At 55.5% G+C, this 24969-nt stretch overlaps 1 protein-coding gene across 1 annotated transcript in view; it reads left to right on the forward strand.

Moving 5' to 3' along the window:
• Nucleotides 1-24969, forward strand: part of NISCH (nischarin) — a 173523-nt gene that overhangs the window by 73055 nt on the left and 75499 nt on the right. Inside the window, exons 6-8 of the mRNA XM_086939404.1 lie at nt 3442-3537; nt 19494-19589; nt 22708-22860. Coding sequence (XP_086795530.1) covers nt 3442-3537; nt 19494-19589; nt 22708-22860 — 345 coding nt within the window. The remainder of the gene's footprint in view (nt 1-3441; nt 3538-19493; nt 19590-22707; nt 22861-24969) is intronic.

The raw sequence follows: 24969 nt of genomic DNA on the forward strand, positions 1-24969 counted from the left end.
ACTCTGAGAGTGCAGAGGGGAAACCAGCATTGGCAATGCCAGCCGGTATCGTCTATGCAAGAGCTATTGGCTTTGTCAACATGTTTTAGACATGTTGTCCATCAGCATGGCTGCTGTTCAGCAGGGCTTAATGTCAGTGGTGTTGCGGAGTGTCACGGCGCAGAGTGTCGCAGAGTATATTGTGGAGCATCGCAGCATAGAGTGGAGTAGATTGGTCCTTTATGTGAGTTTGGAGCTACTCTGTAACTTGCAATAATATCCTTGTAATGTACTGCAGGGGGTACTTTATTCCTTATAGTGAGTGTAGGAGAGTAGGGTCTGCTTCCTATGTTCACCCCCACTTTTTGCTGTGATTCTCTGGTTTATCGACTTTAGTCTGTCTGTGGCCCTGCTAATCAGACCCGCAGCCCAGCTGTTCTCTCTCTAAATTGATACCATGTACTTTAGGTGCATACCAGATTGGTTACTGGGTCACCCTTGTGAGCCCCTGTATAAGTGTACCCACAGTACCAAGGGCATAGGTGCACCCTAGGCCTACCAGGGGCTGCAGCATGTATTGTGCCACCCCTGGTTTGCCTTCCAAACTGACACCACCGGTCTGTTCACACAGCCTGGGTAAGGTGGTGTACTCATCTCTTACTTAGATATAGTATGCCTATATCTATATACCTATATACATATATAGACACATGTAAATGTAAATGTATTTGAACTTGTATAGCGCACAGCTACCCGCAGTGGGTTTCCCAGCGCTTGCTCACCTATAAGTCACTCCTATGGCAGACCTCGATAATCCTGGAGGTAGAGTGCTTGGTTTCATGTGAGCGGGTGCCCTAGCATGAGTTGAGCCCCTCTGCAGCTTTAGGAACCATCTCCTTATAGCTGTTCTATGATATAGCCATCCCATATACTCTTAAGTGCATTATAATCCTCGCGGTTAATGCTAACTTTGGTTTGGCTTTATCAAAACATGTCGTGTTTGATGTCAAACACTTTGGAATACTACCCCCCCTCCCACCAGTCCTGGCGGCGGGGGTAGCATTCCACCCTTCAGAGGGAAAGGACATGTAGTTACTGGTAAACCCGTTTAAAGTTAACCAGAGCCTCAGCATCACAAAATGGATGCTGCTGCCACAGACACGAGTCTAACCTCCTGCAGCTGGTCGAAACTCTGGCAGGGGAGGCCTAGACAATAGGTTTCCTGCCCAGTTAGCCTGGCACCTCATGTGCCAGGCTGACTTTTCACAATGATCATAAGGATGATGTATTTGCTTCTTTTTAGTAGAATCAAGACTTTCCTCTAAGCTTGCTGTGTCCAGTCCAGAGGTTCCATTAATACACTTTTAAAGAGCACTTGGAATCCTCTTATTGACTGGAAAGACCATCGTGAACAGAAAGTCTTTAATATGAAAATCCCACCTTTCATCTGACTCCAGCTATGGAGCCCGTGGGCGACGTGACCTCTCTGGGTAGATGTGCCTCAAGGCTGATGCCCCGGTCTCTGCCTGCTGCAGGGTGCACGTGCACCTGACCCTTTAGGACAACGTGCATGTTAATTTGGGGTTTTGAGCTGTACTCCCAGCTCTTGACCGACACACTTTATTTCCCTCTCTGCGCCTCAAACTTTAATTGTGCGTGATGTAAGTGTGCGCATGAGGGTCTAAGTATGGACTGTAATGCTGTAAAATAAATCATTGCACAATAAACGGTCCTGAGGATGCGGTCTCCCACCTTCTTGTCGCCCTCTGTCCTTGTTTCTGAAATCTGGTTCAAACTGACCACATACTATAGGGTATGTTTGAGATGCTCCTCCTACAAAAAATAAAAATGCCCTCTGTATAGTCCTCCTGGTGGGCAGGGGGGGGGGGTCCATCCCTGAACTGACCACTGTCCCAGAGTCCGGACGGAGTGGGACCAAGGAACCTTGACTCTGCCTGCCACAGAGACCGAAGCCCTGGCATGGCTGGGAAGCTGCGCCCTGGCATGGCTGGGAAGCTGCGCCCTGGCATAGCTGGGAAGCTGCGCCCTGGCATGGCTGGTGAAGATGCACCCTGGCATGGCTCGCGAAGCTGCGCCCTGGCATGGCTGGCGAAGCTGCGCCCTGGCATGGCTGGGAAGCTGTGGCATGGCTGGCATAGCTGTGCCCTGGCATGGATGGGAAGCTGCGCCCTGGCATGGCTGGGAAGCTGTGGCATGGCTGGCATAGCTGTGCCCTGGCATAGCTGGGAAGCTGTGCCCTGGCATGGCTGGCAAAGCTGCCCCCTGGCATGGCTGGCGTAGCAGCACTCTGGCAGAGCTGCACCCTGGCATAACTGGCAAAGCTGTACCCTGGCATGGCTGGCGAAGCTGCGCCCTGGCATGGCTGGGAAGCTGTGGCATGGCTGGCATAGCTGCACCCTGGCATGGCTGGGAGGCTGCGCCCTGGCATGGCTGGCGATGCTGGGACATGGCATGGCTGGCATGGCTGGCATAGCTGTGCTCTGGCATGGCTGGGAAGCTGGGCCCTGGCATGACTGGTAAAGCTGGGCCCTGGCATGGCTCGGGATGCTGGGCTGTGGCATGGTTGGCGAAGCTGGACCCTGGCATGGCTGGCATAGCTGCGCCCTAGCATGGCTGGCGAAGCTGCGCCCTGGCATGACTGCAAAGCTGCGCCCTGGCATGGCTGGCAAAGCTGTGCTCTGGCATGACTACAATGCTGCATCCTGGCATGGCTGGCAAAGCTGTACCCTGGCATGACTGCAAAGCTGTGCCCTGGTATGGCTGGTAAAGCTTTGGCATGGCTGGTAAACTGTGTCCTGGTTTTGCTGGCGAAGCTGTGCCCTGGCATGGCTCGCGAAGCTGCGCCCCGGCATGGCTGGCGAAGCTGCGCCCTGGCATGGCTGGGAAGCTGTGGCATGGCTGGCATAGCTGTGCCCTGGCATAGCTGGGAAGCTGCGCCCTGGCATGGCTGGCAAAGCTGCCCCCTGGCATGGCTGGCGTAGCAGCACTCTGGCAGAGCTGCACCCTGGCATAACTGGCAAAGCTGTACCCTGGCATGGCTGGCGAAGCTGCGCCCTGGCATGGCTGGGAAGCTGTGGCATGGCTGGCATAGCTGCACCCTGGCATGGCTGGGAGGCTGCGCCCTGGCATGGCTGGCGATGCTGGGACATGGCATGGCTGGCATAGCTGTGCTCTGGCATGGCTGGGAAGCTGGGCCCTGGCATGACTGGCGAAGCTGTGCCCTGGCATGGCTGGGAAGCTGCGCCCACTCTGCCCAGACTGGACCCTCTGCCATCCCTTATTTGTTGCTATTGGACGTGGTTTTTACTTGTGCCCCTTGTCTTTTATTACCGAGTTCTTGTGCAATGTTCTGTTGGTCACTTTCCCCAGTGTCTCGCTCTGAACAGCCCCTCGTACATGGATGTACGCGTAGAAATGCTCATATTCCTTTTCTATTTGTAGGTCTCCGGCACCAGGGGCCCAGTTGGGACCAGTAACATCGAGGAGCACCTGCTGCCCTTTGACCTGTCCGTCTTCAGATCTTTGCATCACATAGAGGTGAGAGGCGGGCCCTGCTGAGCTGCGGGGCCACTGAATGATGTGTACAGATGTGAATGTGCAGGGTCCCTGGGTGTCGGCTCTGCTGAAACCGCCTCTTCCAAGCACCCACAGCTCTGGGTGAAAAGATCCCACTCTTAGCCGATTCAGCCAGAACCACGTGGAAACCTCAGAGTTCAGCTCCTCTTTTTGGATCTATTTTTCTGCCTCTTTGGGATCATTCTCTGTCAATATTCCAGAAGCCCCAAATCCTCATATGTGTTTTTGGACCAGCAGGGGTGGCCTCTGATCTCCAGTTTGGTGATAAGGTGCCCCTCTGCCTCGCAGCTCTTTTGTTTACACTTATTTAATTCCTCGGACTGTTCCCTTGGCGCGTGGCCCTGGCACCGTCCACTTCTTGGGTCCCATGCTGCAGGGGTCTAGGTGCTGAAGCCCCCTGTAGTCGCTGCGCAGGTCCTGAGGTGGCATGAAGTTGTACCGCGGAGGAGCAGGGCACCGGCTGGAAGCCCAGTCGATGCCATGGAGTGCCAGTGCTCTGCCAACCTGTGCCACCTGGGTGCCTGCAGGAGGCCTCACTGTGCACAGCCACCGTCTGCAGCATACTGGTGTGGTTTAGTAGTGGTAGCTCTTGGCATTAATAGGCATCCATGGGGAGATGGTAGTCTGTTAATGTGTAGCATACTGGGATTTGGGGATCAAACTGGTATTTACAAAAAAAAAATATATATATATATATATCTGAACGTTTTTCTCAAATTACACACTTTTCTGTACCACAAGTTCATTATCCAACTTGAAACAAACTTGAGTTCGATAGTGAAACTCACAAACTGGTCAAATATTTGCAATTCCGACTGAGTCTGCGAGGCTTTATGCTGAAGCTTTTTCTTGGGACCAGAGGGCACTTGCTGCTGCCTCTCGTTTCATGGCCGCTGCAGGCGCCTCGTGGCCGCCGCAGGCGTCTCGTTAGCCGCCGCAGGCGTCTCGTTGGCCGCCGCAGGCGTCTCGTTGGCCGCTGCAGGCGTCTCGTGGCCGCTGCAGGCGTCTCGTGGCCGCTGCAGGCGTCTCGTGGCCGCTGCCGGCGTCTCGTGGCCGCTGCCGGCGTCTCGTGGCCGCTGCCGGCGTCTCGTGGCCGCTGCCGGCGTCTCGTGGCCGCTGCCGGCGTCTCGTGGCCGCTGCCGGCGTCTCGTGGCCGCTGCCGGCGTCTCGTGGCCGCTGCCGGCGTCTCGTGGCCGCTGCAGGCGTCTCGTGGCCGCTGCCGGCGTCTCGTGGCCGCTGCCGGCGTCTCGTGGCCGCTGCCGGCGTCTCGTGGCCGCTGCCGGCGTCTCGTGGCCGCTGCCGGCGTCTCGTGGCCGCTGCAGGCGTCTCGTGGCCGCTGCCGGCGTCTCGTGGCAGCTGCAGGCGTCTCGTGTCCGCTGGAGGCGTCTCGAGGCTGCTGCAGGCGCCTCGTCTCCCGCTCACCCCCTCTGTCTCCCGCTCTCCCCCTCTGTCTCCCGCTCTCCCCCTCTGTCTCCCGCTCTCCCCCTCTGTCTCCCGCTCTCCCCCTCTGTCTCCCGCTCTCCCCCGCTCCCCCTTGCGGTCTCCCGCCCTCCCCCCTTGCTGTCTCCTGCCCTCCCCCCTTGCTGTCTCCTGCCCTCCCCCCTTGCTGTCTCCTGCCCTCCCCCCTTGCTGTCTCCTGCCCTCCCCCCTTGCTGTCTCCCGCTCTAACCCCCTTTGCTGTCTCCCGCTCTAACCCCCTTGCTGTCTCCCGCTCTAACCCCCCTTGCTGTCTCCCGCTCTCCCCCCTTGCTGTCTCCCGCTCTCCCCCCTTGCTGTCTCCCGCTCTCCCCCCTTGCTGTCTCCCGCTCTCCCCCCTTGCTGTCTCCCGCTCTCCCCCCTTGCTGTCTCCCGCTCTCCCCCCTTGCTGTCTCCCGCTCTCCCCCTTTGCTGTCTCCCGCTCTCCCCCCTTGCTGTCTCCCGCTCTCTCCCCCTCTCCCGCTCTCTCCCCCTCTCCCCCTCTGTCTCCCGCTCTCTCCCCCTCTGTCTCCCGCTCTCTCCCCCTCTGTCTCCCGCTCTCTCCCCCTCTACCCCTCTGTCTCCCGCTCTCTCCCCCTCTCCCGCTCTCTCCCCCTCTCCCCCTCTCTCCCCCTCTCCCCCTCTGTCTCCCGCTCTCTCCCCCTCTGTCTCCCGCTCTCTCCCCCTCTGTCTCCCGCTCTCTCCCCCTCTGTCTCCCGCTCTCTCTCCCTCTGTCTCCCGCTCTCTCTCCCTCTGTCTCCCGCTCTCTCTCCCTCTGTCTCCCGCTCTCTCCCCCTCTGTCTCCCGCTCTCTCCCCACTCTGTCTCCCGCTCTCTCCCCACTCTGTCTCCCGCTCTCTCCCCACTCTGTCTCCCGCTCTCTCCCCACTCTGTCTCCCGCTCTCTCCCCACTCTGTCTCCCGCTCTCTCCCCACTCTGTCTCCCGCTCTCTCCCCACTCTGTCTCCCGCTCTCTCCCCACTCTGTCTCCCGCTCTCTCCCCACTCTGTCTCCCGCTCTCTCCCCACTCTGTCTCCCGCTCTCTCCCCACTCTGTCTCCCGCTCTCTCCCCACTCTGTCTCCCGCTCTCTCCCCACTCTGTCTCCCGCTCTCTCCCCACTCTGTCTCCCGCTCTCTCCCCACTCTGTCTCCCGCTCTCTCCCCACTCTGTCTGCGCTCTCTCCCCACTGTCTTCCCACTCGCCCTCTGTCTCCCTGACAGGCTACTTGTAAAGGACAGAATATAAACATGGAAGGAAGTTGAATGCAGATGTGAGAGAAGATACTATATATAATTTAAAACTTTAAATGCCCTGAGAAGTGAACTTCCCAGATTATTTGAACTGCACAAAAAACCCTTGGCTTTTAATTATTTTTTGTATAGTTGTCTTGAGTAATGCAGTTTTACCACTGCTTTTGCAAGTTTTCATGGTGGTAGGTGAACCCCAAATGTCTCTGTCGAGGCCATGTTTTTCCAGCACACAACCAATGTATGAAACGTGTCCGAATTGTGTCATTAAATGCACTGTTGCGCCTAATTTTTAGGTCTCACCGGAGACTGCTTATGCACTGTTGCTAATGAGATTATTTTTTTCACTTACGGGGTTGGACCCTGCCTTTTACATACCATTGGTTGGATTCATCATTACTTATTTCTTCCCTTCCCTTTAGTCAGCCCTTCCTGGCTTCACTTCCTCCTCGTACGGGAGACCCTCCCCCGGAGCAAGGCCCAAATCCAGCTTCTTTGCCCAGTGTCCTTACACTGCTCCTGTCTTCGGAGCTACTTTTTTTCTTGTAGTTGCAAACCTCCATAAGAGCGCATGTGTTTACAGGCCATTCTCCTAAGCCCGCTTCCACCCCCCAGTTCTGCTCTGTGTTGCAGTTTTTCTTTTATATGACAGTTAATCAGCCCCAGGGCATTAGATCACTTTCCATGAGCACTGGGTTACATTACACAAGACACCAAAACGCTGACCTTTTGCCTGGGAGCCCAGAGTTGCCGCGTTCAGCCCGCCCTTGACCCTTGTGGGTTCCGACATTCCCTGCAGCTGCTTGCCGCACCCGCTTTGCGGGTGCCGCTTCACAGGTTGAGGCGAGGGGAAGGCGCTGATTGGGAGGAAGTCGCCAGGAGCATCCAACCGGCTGTTGTGGGAGAGCGCTAGCAGGGACTCAGAAGACCAGGAGTCCCTGCGCTGCACAGGTGTGCACGGCCGCCCCACAGCGAGACACGCCCACCACGCCTGCAACGCCCCCTATCTAACATCACGCCGGACGCTCAGCGGGACGCCGAGCGAAGCCCGAGCAAAGGGCGGGCTGTCTGTGGCAGTCTGTGGCAGTCTGTGGCAGTCTGTGGCAGTCTGTGGCAGTCTGTGGCAGTCAGGGGCTGACAGAGGCTGGGCCAGGTCCCTAACATCATCTACACTGGCCCTGAAAGGTACTGTGACATTGCCAGAGGGTAAAACCCCAACCATGTCTACTTGCTCTGGGAAACTGCTCAGAGCTGGGGGCGAAGGGGTTGGGGGGAATCCAACGATAGGAACTATGGATAGGTTTATAACCAGAGTAGAGGCAGTCATAGAGAAGGAGATCGCGATGACGGAACGTCGCCTCTCCGGGGATCTCCTACCAGCTAGACGATCCTCTCTTGGCTGCGGCACTCTACTCCACTTATACAATGTCACTCTGATGCTCTGCTCCACACGTGACACTCTACTTCACTCTACAACACTCTACTCCAGTCTGCGCCACTCTACTCCACTTAATACACCGTCACTACGCTCTGCTCCACTCTGACACTTTGCTCCAGACCGTGACACTCTACTTCACTCAATGCCACTCCACAACACACTACTCCAGTCTGCGACACTCTACTCAAGTCTTTGCCACCCTACTCCACAACATGCTACTCCAATTTACACCACATCAGTCTGTCAGAACTCTCTACTCTGACACATTCCGCTCTCACGCCCCCCGCTCTGCTCTGATGCCCCCCGCTCTGCTCTGACGCCCCCCGCTCTGCTCTGACGCCCCCCGCTCTGCTCTGACGCCCCCCGCTCTGCTCTGACGCCCCCCGCTCTGCTCTGACGCCCCCCGCTCTGCTCTGACGCCCCCCGCTCTGCTCTGACGCCCCCCGCTCTGCTCTGACGCCCCCCGCTCTGCTCTGACGCCCCCGCTCTGCTCTGACGCCCCCGCTCTGCTCTGACGCCCCCCCCCCGCTCTGACTGACTGAGGCCCCCCCCTCCCGCTCGGCTCTGACTGACTGAGGCCCCCCCTCCCGCTCGGCTCTTACTGACTGAGGCCCCCCCTCCCGCTCGGCTCTGACTGAGGCCCCCCCCGCTCGGTTCTGACTGAGGCCCCCCCCCCGCTCGGTTCTGACTGAGGCCCCCCCCGCTCGGTTCTGATTGATGCCCCCCGCTCGTCTCAACACTCTTCTCTGGTAGGCAACACTCTACTCTACTATCACTCTATTTTTTGCCATTCCAGGCCATTCCACAGTCTACAACACTATACCACACGCTATGCTACTTCACCCTACTCTATCCCACTCCACGCTATAACACTCTACTTTAGTCTATGCCACTCTCCTCCACACTACTCTTTCACTACACCGGTTTATGCCACTCTACGACACTCTTCTCCACCGTACGCCAGTCTACTATGACACTACTACACACCACACTACTCCACTCTACGCTACCTCACCGCACTCTATGCTGCTTCATGCTGCTCCACACCACTCTACTACAGCAGTTTACTCTGATACTGCACTCTACAACAGTCCACTCCATGGCATGCTATTGCACTCTATACCAGGACACTCCACTCTAGTGGAGGGGTGTGGCTCACTGGTTGGAGGCGGCAGACCCGGAAGCAGAGGACGGCCCGGGACCAGGGTTCGATTCCCGACGCGGCAGGGTCGTGGACCAGGGTCAGCGGACTCGATATTTCTCGCCTCGGTGCCTACTCTAATCAGGGGTTCCACTCGGCAACTCTGGGCATTAGCTTGCCTCATCTCCACAACGGCCCCCCTCAGACGCCGGGGATGCCTGGTCTCACCCTGGAGATACCCATTAAGGGACCATCTCACAGGGAAAGCCAGGACGGGTTCCCCAGCGGTCTACAGCGCCACAACGCCTCAGGGCAGCAGTGCGCTTTACAAGACACGTACATTTACATTTACTACGCCCTACTTCACCTTCACTCCACTACACTCTTCTCTGCTCCACTCTGATGCTTTACTCATCTCTACCACATGACTTTCCACTCTACTCCAGTCTAAGACGCTGCACTTCACTCCAAGATGCTGTGCTCTGCGGCGCTGTGCTCTGCGGCGCTGTGCCCTGCGATCTGCTATGCGGCGCTGTGCTCTGCTCCACTCTCCGACACTTTACTCCACTCAGGGCCACTAACTTTTAGCCGTGCTGAACAGCAGCCACGCCGGTGTACAACATGGTTAAAGCACATTGGGAAACCAATAGCTCTCGCATAGGCGAGACCTGCTGGTTTTGCCAATGCTTGTTTAAATTTGTCATGGGTTCGGATTTAATGAGGGCACCTTCCAAGGCACGGGCCATGGGGGTGTCTGTAGGGGCCCCCGTGCACCAGAGGTTGGCCTGTCCCCCTGTGGCAGACCCTCCCCGGCCCCGCTGAGAGGGAGGAATGGAGCAGCCCCCCTATCCTCTCACAGCCCTCCCCATCCTCTCGTAGCCCCCCCCCCCACATCCTCTCACTGCCCCCCTCCCTCCCCCCCCCCCCCCCCCCCCCCCCCGGGGCTCCGCAGCGCTTCACTTATCTCCTCTCGCACATCCTCTCCTGAGTCTCTTGGATGGGGGTGTCTGGGGGGTGGGGGGGCAGGAAGAGCCGGTGCTCCCGGGATCCTGTCCCAGCAGATGTTCCTCGTGATTTCCTGCCCCCCCCAGCCATGTGTTGATCTGGCCTCTCGAACCTTCGAGCTCTGACCCCTTACACGGGGGGGAGGGGGTCGGAGTTCTGGGAAGCGGCCCCCGGGGGCTCTGAGTTACTGTCACTTGTAGCTGTTTGACCTCCATCATCTGTCGGGTGGATTGTGAGCAGGAGTGCAGTGGTAGTCTCGGCTCCACGTGCAGCGCCGTGTGCTCCTGGGCACCGGACTCCAAAGTGAATGTTATCCATCGCCCGTTCATGCAACTCTTGCAGGTTTATGTTTACGGGTCTAGAGAGGGGGTGCTGTGCATCGGGACCCTTCTTAAGGGGCCGCCTGTGGGTCCTGCTCGGTTCTGACCTGTAGTAAAGTGAGACCCCGTGTGGCGAGGGTGCCAGTTACATCCAGTGCATGCCAGGGCACAACTTCAGGTATTATATTGTATTGTAATTGCATTTATATAGCGCTTACTACCCTGGGTTCTGAGACCCCAGCGGTCACTGCGTGTAGTAGGGGTCCCGCCCCCCCCCCCCCATGGGCTGGATTCTGAGACTCCAGCGGTCACTGCATGTAGTCACTGCGTGTAGTAGGGGTCCCCCCCCCATGGCCCTGGATTCTGAGACCCCAGCGGTCACTGCGTGTAGTAGGGGTCCCCCCCCCCATGGCCCTGGATTCTGAGACCCCAGCGCTCACTGCGTGTAGTTAGGGTCTCCCCATGGTCCTGGATTCTGAGACCCCAGCAGTCACTGCGTGTAGTAGGGGTCCCCCCCCCCCCCCATGGCCCTGGATTCTGAGACCCCAGCGGTCACTGCGTGTAGTAGGGGTCCCCCCCCATGGGTCTGGATTCTGAGACCTCAGCGGTCACTGCGTGTAGTAGGGGGCCCCCCATGGCCCTGGATTCTGAGACCCCAGCGGTCACTGCATGTAGTAGGGGGCCCCCCATGGCCCTGGATTCTGAGACCCCAGCGGTCACTGTGTGTAGTAGGGGTACCTCACATGGCCCTGGATTCTGAGACCCCAGCGGTCACTGCGTGTAGTAGGGGTCCCCCCCCCCCCATGGCCCTGGATTCTGAGACCCCAGCACTCACTGCGTGTAGTTAGGGTCTCCCCATGGTCCTGGATACTGAGACCCCAGCAGTCACTGCGTGTAGTAGGGCCCCCCCCCCCCATGGGGTCTGGATCCTGAGACCCCAGCGGTCACTGCGTGTAGTAGGGGTCCCCCCCCCATGGGTCTGGATCCTGAGACCCCAGCGGTCACTGCGTGTAGTCACTGCGTGTAGTAGGGGTCCCCCCCACCATAGCCATGGATTCTGAGACCCCAGCGGTCACTGCGTGTAGTAGGGGGCCCCCCATGGCCCTGGATTCTGAGACCCCAGCGGTCACTGCGTGTAGTAGGGGTCCCCCCCCCCATAGCCATGGATTCTGAGACCCCAGCGGTCACTGCGTGTAGTAGGGGGCCCCCCATGGGTCTGGATTCTGATACCCCAGCGGTCACTGCATGAAGTAGGGGTGTCCCCATGGCCCTGGATTCGGATACCCCAGCGGTCACTGCGTGAAGTAGGGGTGCCCCCCATGGCCCTGGATTCTGAGACCCCAGCGGTCACTGCGTGTAGTCACTGCGTGTAGTAGGGGTCCCCCCTCCATAGCCATGGATTCTGAGACCCCAGCGGTCACTGCGTGTAGTAGGGGGCCCCCCATGGCCCTGGATTCTGAGACCCCAGCGGTCACTGCGTGTAGTAGGGGTACCTCACATGGCCCTGGATTCTGAGACCCCAGTGGTCACTGCGTGTAGTAGGGGTCCCCCCCCATAGCTATGAATTCTGAGACCCCAGCGGTCACTGCGTGTAGTAGGGCCCCCCCCATGGCCCTGGATTCTGAGACTCCAGCGGTCACTGCGTGTAGTAGGGATACCTCACATGGCCCTGGATTCTGAGACCCCAGCGGTCACTGCGTGTAGTAGGGGTCCCCCCCCCATAGCCATGGATTCTGAGACCCCAGCGGTCACTGCGTGTAGTAGGGGTCCCCCCCCCATGGCCCTGGATTCTGAGACCACAGCGGGCACTGCGTGTAGTAGGGGTCCCCCCCCATATGGCCATGGATTCTGAGACCCCAGTGGTCACTACGTGTAGTAGGGGTCCCCCCCATGGCCCTGGATTCTGAGACCACAGCGGGCACTGCGTATAGTAAGGGTACCTCACATGGCCTTGGATTCTGAGACCCCAGCGGTCACTGCGTGTAGTAGGGGTCCCCCCCATTGCAATGATTTCTGAGACACCAGCGGTCACTGTGGGTAGCAGGGGTCCCCCCCCCCCATGGCCCTGGATTCTGAGACCCCAGTGGTCACTGCGGGTAGTAGGCCCCCCCCCATGGCCCTGGATTCTGAGACCCCAGCGGTCACTGCGTATAGTAGGGGTATCTCACATTGCCCTGGATTCTGAGAACCCAGCGGTCACTGCGTGTAGTAGGGGTCCCTCACATGGCCCTGGATTCTGAGGCCACAGCGGTCACTGCGTGTAGTAGGGGTCCCCCCCATAGCCATGGATTCTGAGACCCCAGCGGTCACTGCGTGTAGTAGGGGTCCCCCCCCATGGCCCTGGATTCTGAGACCACAGCAGGCACTGCGTGTAGTAGGGCCCCCCCCCCCTTGCCATGGATTCTGAGACCCCAGCGGTCACTGCATGTAGTAGGGGTCCCCCCCCATGGCCCTGGATTCTGAGACCACAGCGGGCACTGCGTATAGTAGGGGTACCTCACATGGCCTTGGATTCTGAGACCCCAGTGGTCACTGCGTGTAGTAGGGGTCCCCCATGGCCATGGATTCTGAGACACCAGCGGTCACTGTGGGTAGCAGGGGTTCCCCCCCCATGGCCCTGGATTCTGAGACCCCAGTGGTCACTGCGGATAGTAGCCCCCCCCCCCATGGCCCTGGATTCTGAGACCCCAGCGGTCACTGCAGGTAGTAGGGGTCCCCCCATGGCCCTGGGTTGTGAAACGCCTGTGGTCAAAGCTAGACGTAGTTCCCTGTCTCTTGTCATTGATGAGGGTGAACTGAGGTGGCGTGAGGTGAGGTTATATCCTTGACTCTGGTCTCTGATGAGAGTGAACAGAGGTGGGGCGAGGTTACCTCCTGGTCATGGATGAGGGTGAACAGAGGTGGGGCGAGGTTACCTCCTGGTCATGGATGAGGGTGAACAGAGGTGGGGCGAGGTTACCTCCTGGTCATGGATGAGGGTGAACAGAGGTGGGGCGAGGTTACCTCCTGGTCATTGATGAGGGTGAACAGAGGCAGAGTGGGGTTATATCCTTGACTCTGGTCTCTGAGGGTGAACAGAAGTGGCGTGAGGTGAGGTTAGCTCCTTGTCTCTGGTATTTGTTGAGGGTGAACAGAGGGGGGGGGGGCGAGGTTACCTCCTAGTTATTGATGAAGGGAACACCGGCGGAGTGAGGTTATATCCTTGACTCTCGTCTCTGATGAGGGTTGTTAGACCTGGCCCCATTGGTGTGGGTCCCCCTTCCATTTTTGCTGTTGCCTCATGTGTTTTGCTGGTGTTAGATGCTTTGGGCACTGTGCCACTGCTATTCAGTGCCACAGTGCAATTGCTCCCTATTATAAATTGATGTATGGATTAGTGATTCCATGTTTGGCTATTTTGGTTTACTTGTCAGACCCTAGTACAGTGCACTGAGTGTGCCAGGGCGTGGAATCCAAATGCTGCTGGTGGGCCTGCAGCAGTGGTTGTGCCACCCACAGAAGCAGCCTTGTAAAATGTGTCTAAGGTCTGCCATTGCAGAGCCTGCATGCAGTCTGGTACTGTCATGCTGACTGGGCAAGTGCACCCACTTGCCAGTCCCTAAACCTTCCCTTTTCTTCATATCAGTCACCCTATAGTAGGCCCAAGGGCAGGGTGCATTGTAAGCATCGGGTAGGACAAGCCCTGATGTGTGTGGCATGTCCTAATAGTGAATTACAGCCATTTTCGTTTTCCACTATTGCAAGGCTACCAGTTCTCCATAGGCCAGAATGGGCTGTTAGAATTGTTACATTTTAATATCCTAATGGGCTCAGAGAACATGGTGAAAATTCGATTTTAGTATGCCTGAACTCAGAATAATAAAATACATATTTTAGTTAAGTTTATTTTAATATTCTGTGTTTGCAAATACCACTTTTAGAAAGTAGGTATTTGCTTGCCTAACCATTCATACCTGCCTCTCCTAGGTTGTGTATTCCTATGTCTGATTTCAGTGAGTGACAGGGCTGGGGAATTCCAGGAGACAGGCTTAGTCACCCAGTGGTGAATAGAGAGATCTGCATCTAGATGGGAAGGAGGAGTGCACCTGAACTCGGAATAGGGCTGTGCCTGCCTTCCACAATGCTGGCTCCACCCCCTGGGGAGCGGCTGATGTCTCTGTCCTGCACACTGAAAGAAGAGAAGGAGTCCTGTCAACAAAGTGCTCCAGGACTGTCCTTGCCTTCCACAATGCCGCTCCACCTCCTGTGGGGCGTCTGAGGTTTCTGCTCTGCACTGTGAAAGGAAAGGAGAAGTCTGGTAAACCAAGTGTTCAGGAACTGGTTTGGACTAGGCAAAGGCCCCTCTCCCCTCAGAGAAAAAAGGATTTTTGGGTATCAATATTGGGACTCTGCTCCCAAGAAATTAGATCACTTTTGGACTACAAGAAGAAATCTTTACTGAGAGGAACCTGAAGAAACTGAGGAGAGACTATTCCCAAGCTGAAGTTTAGCTTGGGTGATTGGCCTGCAGTGGTTGCCTTACTGCCAAAGGAAGGAAAAAGGAACTTTGCGTACTTTTCTTTCAACTTGTGAAGGATCTCCAAGGGCTTGGAAAAGAGCTGGCTTCCTGCTGAAGTCTCAGGGACAACAGACTTCACCCCCCAGCTCCTCAGAGTTCTTTTGGAAGTGCCTGCTGCTATTTTGGGCCTTCTGAGGAACTGCGTGTCGCAAGGGGCTGGAAGCGCGACTCTACGAGAAGAAGCGTGTCGCTGTGCCTGCCATCGCAACTCTGGAGAAAGGAGGGTGTCGCCGCTGGAACTGTCGCACTGCACCGCATCTGAGAGAAGCGTGCCGCAACGAAGAGGAAGCGTGTCGCCGTCGCTGCTGCTGCCATCGCAACTCCGAAGAAGGAGGTTGTCGCCGCTGGAGCTGTCACACTGCACTGCATCAGGAGAAGAATCTCACAACGAGGTTGGAGCGTGTCGCCGTCGCTGTGCCTGCTGTCGCAACTCCGGAGAAGGAGGGTGTCGCTGCTGGAACTGTCGCACTGCACCGCATTGATCAAGAGCACCTCGCATCCCTGAGAAGCGCGCCGTCGTCGGAGCTGCTGCCGTCGCATCTTGGATGTCGCCGCTGTAGCTGTCGCATCGAGCTGAAGCTTCACCCATCGTGGGAGAAGAGCGTCGCCGCTGGAGCTGCTGCCGTCGCATCTTGAATGTCGCCTCTGTAGTCCACGCATCAGACCGAGAACTTCTTGCATCCCCGAGAAGCATGCCGCATCTGGAAGATCTTCACAGCTTTATTTCTTTGTATCTGAACTTTGCCGCATTTCCCATCGCTACAACATTGCTTGTCGTGGAAACGCAACGCAACCTAAGGTACATTGACGCAGAGTGTCGCATCTAAGAACTGAACTAAGCTTAATCTACCATCTTGAAGTAATCATAGTGTGTATTTTTGTCGTTTATGGTCTTGTGGTAACTCTATATAAAGTATACCTATTTTTTTATATAAAACCTGCGTGGTGTCCATTTGTAGTGTTCTCACTGAGTTACTGTATGTGGTCACAACTGCTTAACTTGCAACGCCTCTGAAATAAGCCTTGACTGCTCGCGCCACGCAACCTAGAGGGTGAGCAGGGGTTATTTTTGGTGTGTAATCCCCTTTTCCTGACTAGAGGAGAGGGTCTATATTTGTCACAAGTACCTATCTGTGCCAACTAGAGACCCCCAAATCTTACAAGGGTTAACAGAGGTAGGGTGAGTGTTGGACTTGGCCCTTCTGGCAGGTTCACCCCTAAACTTTTTGCTTTTAATTGTGACCTGGTGCTGGTTGTTTTTGGCTTCTGCGCACTTTACCACTGTGTCCCAGTGTAAAGTGCATGTGTGTTGTGAAATTGGCCTGCCCTCTCTTAGGAATGCATGGGGAATGTCAGTGTCCATGGTAGTTCCTGATGCGTGGGGAGTGCAAGCTCGAGTTTGGTATGTGCGGACTCGTGAAACTGAATGCTGCGCGATGTGTGCGGCGTTCATATGTCTAGTGTGGAAGTGCCACTTCTAGAAGTTGGCCTATTTTGTGTAGTAAAGGTGAATTCCCTCTCTGGCTTGTGATTGGCTGGAGCTGGCTGGTGCGCCTGGCTCCATAAGTCGGGATGGGTCTGCCCCGGTGGTGAGTGTAGAGATCTGTATATTGATGTGAGGGAGGGGTGCATCTGGGACTAGAATAGGGCTGGGCTTTCCCTACACAATGCTGGCTCCGCCCCCTGTGGTGCGTCTGATGACCCTAGCCTGGCCAGTGAATGGTGAGAGGGGCTGAGCCCAACAGAGACCTCCAAAACCAGCTGTGTCTGGTTTCCCCCACCCTGCAGACACAGACAAAGGATTTGTGTATAAAAAGGGGCTGTGACCCCTTGAAAAATGTTATTCCATTTCCTACCTTGAGGGGGACCTGCTGCTGCTGCTGGGCGCCAGGAGGACCGCCACTGGGGTCTGTCTCCCTGCCTGGAGGGCCCTGTGAGCTGGCCCCTGGGCCCAGCCTTTGCCCCCCCCCTGTCTTCATTTCTTTTTGGACTTTGTCCCTGGACCTGGGGGGACTTGGGTGGCCTGCCAGTGCCTGGGGAGTGCTGGCCTCCCCCTCAAAATAGCGCGTGGCGACGCTGGTGCGGCGATCCCTACCATGAATGATTCCCCGGCGTGGGGATCTCCCCCTTTTTGCTTATTCCAGAGCAGGTGCCCACCCTGCAGAATTGCCGCTATGCATTGCCTTTTAACGGGTGCCCACCCAGTTTTATTTATTTATTTTACGGTAGCCCACCCTGTATTGAGGACGAGAAAATCACCGCCACAGCCAGAGTCGTGATACATCCTCCCCCGCTGCCCAGCGCGACCCGGAAGTGCTACACCCTAAAACCGTAAGCTGACGGGAGCCCACCCCGCGCTCCGGTGCGAGCAAGAAGAGAAACTATGACGCCAGTGCCGGCTCAAGCAGGGCTCCCCTGAGGAACGGGAGAGCCCCGCCTGGCGCATGGTGAGTGGTGCCGGGAATCACCGGCAGAAGTCAGCCCGCACACAGCACAGACGCCGCCGCAGACACCGCAGGTGCCCCGAGGAGCGGGAGTTCCCGTGCAGCGACCAGCCGGTGAGTTAGGCCCAGAGCTTCTCCCGCATTTCTGGGCGGCCCCGTAGAGCAGCGGGCCGCCATGACACTTCCAGGGGCATTACTGTTTTAGAGCCCACGAGGCTCCACCTGCAAGGGGGCATTTTGGTATTTCCAGTCCCCCGAGCGGGACTCCAATGTAAGTGGCGGCATTGCTGTCCGAGCACACGAGGGCCCCGAGGGCCATTGGTTCAGAGTCCCCAGAGGGGGGACTCCAACGAAGGGGTCATTATTTTATTTCAGAGCCCACAAGAGGCTCAAACGTTAATCCCTACATTCGGGGGCATTTCCAAGGGTAGAGCGGCCCCGGTTGTCAGCGGGCCGCTCCCCCAGTTTGGCCGCATATTTGTTTAGAGTCACTAGGCTCCAGGTGGCATTGTTGTTCGAGCCCGAAAGTCTCCACCAGTTTGGGGCCATTTTGCATCTAGATCACACGAGGCTGCCACGTTGTTTTGGCCCCTTGCGCATCTTCTTTTGCTGCCTGCGCAGCCTGCCCTGACTTTGCTGGACACAGGGCGTTTCAGACCCTGAGAGGCCAAAGTGGCCTGGGGACAGTTCATGTGTTGTGCCCTTGCGTGGGGTACATGTTTATGCTTTGTGATCTTTTGCGCAAATGTGATACTTTCCTAATGTGATTTATGCAAATGGCTTATTGCCTACACCTCTAAATGTATGTTTATGCTTAGGAGGTTGTTTTTCCTAGTATAGGATCTACTAGTGAGTTCATGGTTCCCTGCGTGATATATGCCTAAGGTTGTTAGTATTGCGTAGGTGGCACTTACCTTTTACCAGTGGTTACTGGTTGTGTTCTACCCTTGTTATTTGGTGCTACAGTTATTATATGTGCTATGTGCAATGTGTTATTCCTAAAAAAAATGCTAATTTTACCAAGTGCTAGTTCTAAAAGTTCTTATTCCTGACAGTGGTCCATGTAGCCCTGTCCCGTGTACATAATCCCCTGTAAATTCTGCCCGTGCATATGGCACATTGTAAAGTGTGTGTTTATTATCTAATGTGTTTGGTGTAATACAAAGGCTATTTTTATATATAACATTGTGTGGAGTTTCCTTTGTGGTGGGCCTTGGGTGTTGTTGCTGGGTGCGCGCGCAAACGCTTTACATCTTGCCTCCGGGATAAGCCTGACTGCTCGTGCCAAGCTACCAAGGGGGTGAGCAGGGGTTATCTTGGCGGGTGACTTTCTTGCCCTGACGTAGAATGGTGGTTTCTGCCTGGCTTTGGCGCAAGCCTTAGCCAACCGGAAATTGCCATTTCTAACAGTGAGGTTGCCTCCTGGTCTCTGGTCAATATTGATGTTGAATAGAGGTGGCGGGAGGTGAGGTTACCTCCTGGTCATTGATGAGGTTGAACAGAGGTAGGGTGAGGTTACCTCCTGGTCATTGATGAGGGTGAACAGAGGTAGGGTGAGGTTACCTCCTGGTCATTGATGAGGGTGAACAGAGGTAGGGTGAGGTTACCTCCTGGTCTCTGGTCAATATTGACGTTGAACAGAGGTGGAGTGAGGCGAGGTTACCTCCTGGCCATTGATGAGGGAGAACAGAGGTGGGGCGAGGTTATATCCTTGACTCTGGTCTCTGATGAGGGTGAACATAGGTAGGGTGAGTTTACCTCCTGTTCTCTTGTCAATAATTACGTTGAACAGAGGTACGGTGGCGTTTCCTCCTCGTGTCTGGTCATTAATCAGGATGAACAGAGGTGGCGTGAGGCAAGGTTACCTCTTTGTCTCTTGTCTTTGAGGGTGAACAGAGGTAGGGTGAGGTTACCTCCTGGTCCCTTGTCTTTGAGGATGAACAGAGGTGGCGTGAGGTGAGGTTACCTCCTTGTCTTTGATCCTGGACGTTGAGCATGTTCATCTGAGGTCGCCCTCTCTCTTGTACCGCGTCATTGATAAGGTTGACCCGGTTTAACTCTGAGTTATGATCGGATGGAGCTCGCTTGGCGCACGTAGGTGCAAGAATATATTTCTGTCTCCCGGGTCATCATCTCGCGCCCTTTCTAGTCTGACCCCATGGGTCCTGGAGTCCACTGGACATCCGGTGTGCGGCACCGGCCAGTGCCCAGGCAGAGACCAGCGAAGAGGCATTCCACACAGCCTCTGACAAGAAACGAGACATCTCATTTGTATGGAATGTTTTTTAAGGCTGATGTTTCTCTTCACAGATAACGGAGTGTGATGCCGAGCACATTAAAGGGTTAACAGCCTCCAAGCAGACCTTGGCTACAATAAGCGTGAGGTTTTCAGCCACCTCAATGAAGGTAAGTTCAGTGCATCAGTTTGGGAGTTTGCCCAAAGACATGCAGATTTTGCCAAATGCTTCTGATGTCGTTGCTGATAGTGCACCTGTGTCGGCGCTGCTCGTCTCACCTGTGCTGCCGATCTGCGCACCTATGCTCCTCGGTGCACCTGTGTCGGCGCTGCTTGTCTCACCTGTGGTGGTGCTGCTGCTGCTCAGTGCACCTGTGCTCCTCGATGCACCTGGGTCGACGCTGCTTGCCTCACCTGTGCTGCTGCTTAGCGCATCTATGCTCCCTGGTGCACCTATGTTGGCGCAGCTTGCCTCACCTGTGCTGCTTCTCAGAGCACCTATGCTCCTGGGTGCACCTGCGTCTGTTCTGCTCTGCTCACCTGTGCTGCTGCTCTTTGCACCTGTGCTCCTCAGTGCAACTGTGTTGGCACTGCTTGCCTCACCTGTGCTGCTGCTCAGTGCACCTATACTCCCTGGTGCACCCGTGTTGATGCTGCTTGGCTCACCTGTGCTGCTGCTCAGCGCATCTATGCTCCTCGGTGCACCTGTGTCGGCACTGCTTGGCTCACCTGTACTGCTGCTGCTCAGCGCACCTGTACTCCTCAGTACACCTGTGTCTGCGCTGCTTGGCTCACCTGTGCTGCTGCTCGTTGCACATATGCTCCTTAGTGCACCGGTGTTGGCACTGCTTGCCTCACCTGTGCTGCTGCTCAGTGCACCTATACTCCCTGGTGCCCCCGAGTTGATGCTGCTTGGCTCACATGTGCTGCTGCTCAGCGCATCTATGTTCCTTGGCTCACCTGTGCTGCTGCTGCTCAGCGCACCTGTACTCCTTAGTGCACCTGTGTTGGCACTGCTTGGCTCGCCTGTGCTGCTGCTCAGTGCATCTATACTCCCTGGTGCACCCGAGTTGATGCTGCTTGGCTCACATGTGCTGCTGCTCAGCGCATCTATGTTCCTTGGCTCACCTGTGCTGCTGCTGCTCAGCGCACCTGTACTCCTTAGTGCACCTGTGTTGGCACTGCTTGGCTCGCCTGTGCTGCTGCTCAGTGCATCTATACTCCCTGGTGCACCCGAGTTGATGCTGCTTGGCTCACCTGTGCTGCTTCTCAGAGCACCTATGCTCCTTGGTGCACCTGTGCTGGTGCTGCTTGGCTCACCTGTGCTGCTGCTGCTCAGCGCACCTGTACTCCTCAGTGCACCGGTGTTGGCACTGCTTGGCTCGCCTGTGCTGCTCAGCTCACCTGTTCTATTGCTATTAGCTCACCAGAGTGCTGCTCGTCTCACCTGTACCGCTGCCCCTCAGTGCACTTGTGCCCGTGATGCTTGATTCACCTGTGCCGCCGCTGCTGCTTGGCTCAACTGTGCTGCTCGGCGCACCCATGTCGCTATCGCTCTGGACACGTGCCGCTTTGCTCACCTGTGTTGCTGCCGCGTGACGCATCTGTGCCAGTGCTGCTTGGCTCGCTTTGGTGCACCTGTGCCGCTGGGTGCACCTGTGCTGCTTTGCTCACCTGTGCTGCTTTAATCACCTGTGACATTGCTGCGTGACGCATCTGTGCCGGTGCTGCTTGACTCACTTTGGTGCACCTGTGCTGCTCTGCACACCTCTGCTGTTGCTGCTCTGCCCACCTATGCCACTGGTAGCTCCTGTGCTGCTTTGCTCACCTGTGCTGTTGCCGCTCTGCGCACCTGTGCCGCTGGGTACACCTGTGCTGCTTTGCTAATCTGTAAAAAGAACAATTGATGGACGGAATGCAGAACAATGTCAAACGCTCCCCTCCAGTCAGAGATCTTGGCCTAAATCCATCATTTTCTTGCTTACCACGACACCCCAGTTTAAAACCAGCCATTTACAAATCAGTCTGACCCTGTGCCTCATGGGAACAGTCCAGCCTGAACTGCCAAGCCTGGTCCTCCCTGGACCGGAAACAAGCCTCCTGGGACCGGTTTCTGGGTTTCACCCCTCTTCAGCCAGGATAGCTTGACTCCAGTGGCATGCAGAGCACAGGACTCCCGTCTGAGCATACCCGTCCCACTCGGGGTGACGCATGCATGCTTGGCTCACCTGTGCCGCTTGACACACCTGTGTTGTCCTGGAATAACTTTCCTGAGCTGTCATAGCACAGGACAGATGGCCCATTTCAAGTATTTTCCAATGGATACATGCCATACAACCATGCACCACGTTTATATGCTAATCTGGAGGCACAATAATGGATGTGCATTTTATTGAATGCCTTTCAACATGTATCATTTGTCCACTATTCGGTTCTTGACAGAATATATCTGTGGGGCATAAAATGTGCCCGATTTGGGTGACCACTGAGCATCCATCAGAATTGAGCAGGTGTCCCTTTGGGCACCCTCCCTCCTCCGCTCGCTGGGCTCCACCTGGTGAAGACCTTGTTTCCAGCAGCCGAGTCCCAGCCGGGGTGATGTTGGTGGGGGCCCGTCCTTGAGGGCCCACGTTTCACCATAGAACAGACGCTCACACCGCATCCAAGGGTCTTCCTCGCCAGGGCATGTCCTCCAGTGTTGGGCTGCTTTTGTTTTCCAGGCTCAGCTCCACCACGCATGGAATAAAGGCCAGTGCCCCCCACCCCTAAGGACACCGGGAGGGTCTCCCGCCCCCTTGGGTCAATGAATGGCTGGCCGGGCTGTCATGAAGGGCTGGCCCCCAGGTGCACTGAAAGTGCCCCCATCATGTCTGCAGAAGCACTCCAGCGAAGACTCCCAGCCGTATGGGAGGGTGGACCCCCACAGGGAGGGTGAGTCCTTCCACAGGTGATTGAAGCCGGGCGAGAACACAGCCAGGTGTCTCCGGATTACACCCGGGATTAGATTACTTGTTTCTGGATTGTATGTGGATTTAAAATCCCACTGATCACCGATGAGGCAATCAGACCTGATACCTCAAAGTCCAAAGAGCGATCAATGTCTACACAACTTTAGTTTGATCCGGGCGTCCGCCAAGGTTATTGAACTGCATCATTTCAACAAATTCAATTAGTTTTGTAGAGTTCCATTGATCCAACTGATTGACTGTTTATAACCTATAACTTTAATTTGTAAATTGATAATTGACCAAGCCTACCTCCGCTGTGCATTTGTTTCCGCCCTGACAGGACATCCTGGTGCCCGAAGCTCTGGAGTTTGACCAATGGGAGCCCGAGGGGATGTCTGTGGACCTTCCAGTGGCTGCTGTGGTCCCGCGGTGGAGCGCCCTGACCACGCTGGACCTGAGCCACAACCGCATCTCCCACATCGACGATTCCTTGGTAAAGACTTCACTCTTCTAAAACTCCGTCTCCTATTTTGATAACACCGCTCTGTTTGTTTATAGATCATTCATTGATTCAGACTCTGTTTCTGTTCATTGTAAAATTATTTTACTGCTCCCAAGTTCATCTTGTTTTGGGTTTTCTTCATATTTTGATTCGATTATAAGGAAGTTGGATATAAAATAAAGTATATCTTGCTTCCAGTCTCACAAGATCGCACCTGTAGAATCAAGAGCAGAAAGAATAGTGTTTATATACTTTTTCAATTCCAACAATTTATTAACAACATTTCTAAAAATCTGTTATTTTACACATAATAGTTGGAAGTTCAAATAAAGCCTACACAGTTATTTCACAACCGACTTGCTTGAAATTGTGGAACATTTCAAGCCCCTACTATAAACTATCTGGGGCAGGAAGAACATTGACACTTACCTGATGATGTAACTGCAGGATGCTGCTCCTGGGGCAGCCCCAGCTGGGTTCAAGCCAAAACCTTCAGAGCACGCTGCAGGGTGGCGTTGACCTGGGGTTCACAGGGCGAGCGCCAGCCCTGTAGGAGTCCACCCCACACACCTCCGTGGTATCCTCTTAACTCTGTATCTACACTCCAAAATGTTAGTTAAATATACATCAACCATGAGCGACAAATGACACTGCGAACAACCTTCAAAGTTTTCATCCTAGTCCACGTGTGACCTCACTGTGCCTTTGCGTTGCATGATGGGCCTCCTCTGTTGGCACTCAGTCGCGAGAGGTCCTGACCATGAGATGGCGTCGCTTCCAGGACCTTCATCGTCATGAGACTCTCTATCGCTGCAGTCGTTCTTTTGTTACTGCTTTCTGCTCTTGATGATGCCTCCTGGTTATCTGCCCAGTCCCTTCCTTCAAGTCCATCACATCTGTACGAGCACAGGGTACAAGCGAGGGGCCCCTCCCATCCAAAAGTGATGGGGGGGGGGGCAGCAGTTCATTCATATTTGACTAAAACTTGGGATCCATTTGGAGGGTTGATGTACGTCTGAAGGCGAAGAGTAGCTCCTTGCACTGTCAGACCCACGGGTACCACCACTAAGCGCTACAGTGTCCCCTCTACGACTGTTGCATCAAGGTGGCCTCTCTTGCGACTCTGCGGGTCTCTGGTCTGTGTCTGGTGGATCAGTTGTCTAATGCATCCACTGCAGGGGCCTGTGTTCGTCCTCATGGTCACAGGTTCAAATCCCGGCGGGTCCACTCAGCCTTTCATCCATCTGAGGTCGATAAAATGAGTACCATTGAGTTGGGTAACAATAAACATCTGTTTTTCAGCACCAAGATGCCCCGTCAGGGGTGAGCGTGCGCTTTACAAATACACATGTTATGTTCTTCCCTGAATTGCGTAATCAAAGCATGGAGGTTGGTGTCCCAAAGACCAGTCGCACGTCTTCTGCAAATCTTGTAGGTGAAGGTTCTACCAGGAGGCCTCCCAGAGCCCCTGCGTTACACAAGGACACGTATTTGATTTCACAAATGGTCAGTTGCAAGTAGGCTCTGTACATAGGATCTTGTAACGCGCTATGCCGCCCCTACGAAGCACTCTGGCTGGTGTAATTTCTAATTTCTAATTTAAAACATTTATAAAGCGCAGCGTGCACCGAACGGTTTCTTGGCGCTAGTGGAGGGGATTAGCTACAGAGATGAAAGTGGAGCCCGGGATTGAGGCCGGGGAAGGAGGATTACACTGGGAATGCCTGTTTCAAAAGAAACGTTTTTAGATCCTTACGAAAGGATACATAGTGGGTAGACGCACGTAGGTGGTCTGGAAGGGAGTTCCAGAAAGTGGGGGCCAAGGTGGAAAAGTTGGACCCACCCCACTTTTTGCGTCTGAAGCGTGGGATTTGGAGGAGGGACTTGGAGGAGGAACGAAGTTGTCTAGAGGGAACGTATTCTTTTATTAGTGAGGAGATGAAAGCGGGTGCGGTGCCTTGACGAGCCTGGAAAACCATGCAGGCGGTTTTGAACAGAGAACGTTCCTTGATCGGGAGCCAATGAAGCTCCCTGAGGAGGGGTGTGGAGTGGTGGTAGCGTGGGAGACCAAAAACCAGCCGGGCGGCTTGGTTTTGGACC

Source organism: Lissotriton vulgaris, chromosome 9 (assembly GCF_964263255.1).
Source record: "Lissotriton vulgaris chromosome 9, aLisVul1.2, whole genome shotgun sequence".
NCBI lineage: Eukaryota > Metazoa > Chordata > Amphibia > Caudata > Salamandridae > Lissotriton > Lissotriton vulgaris.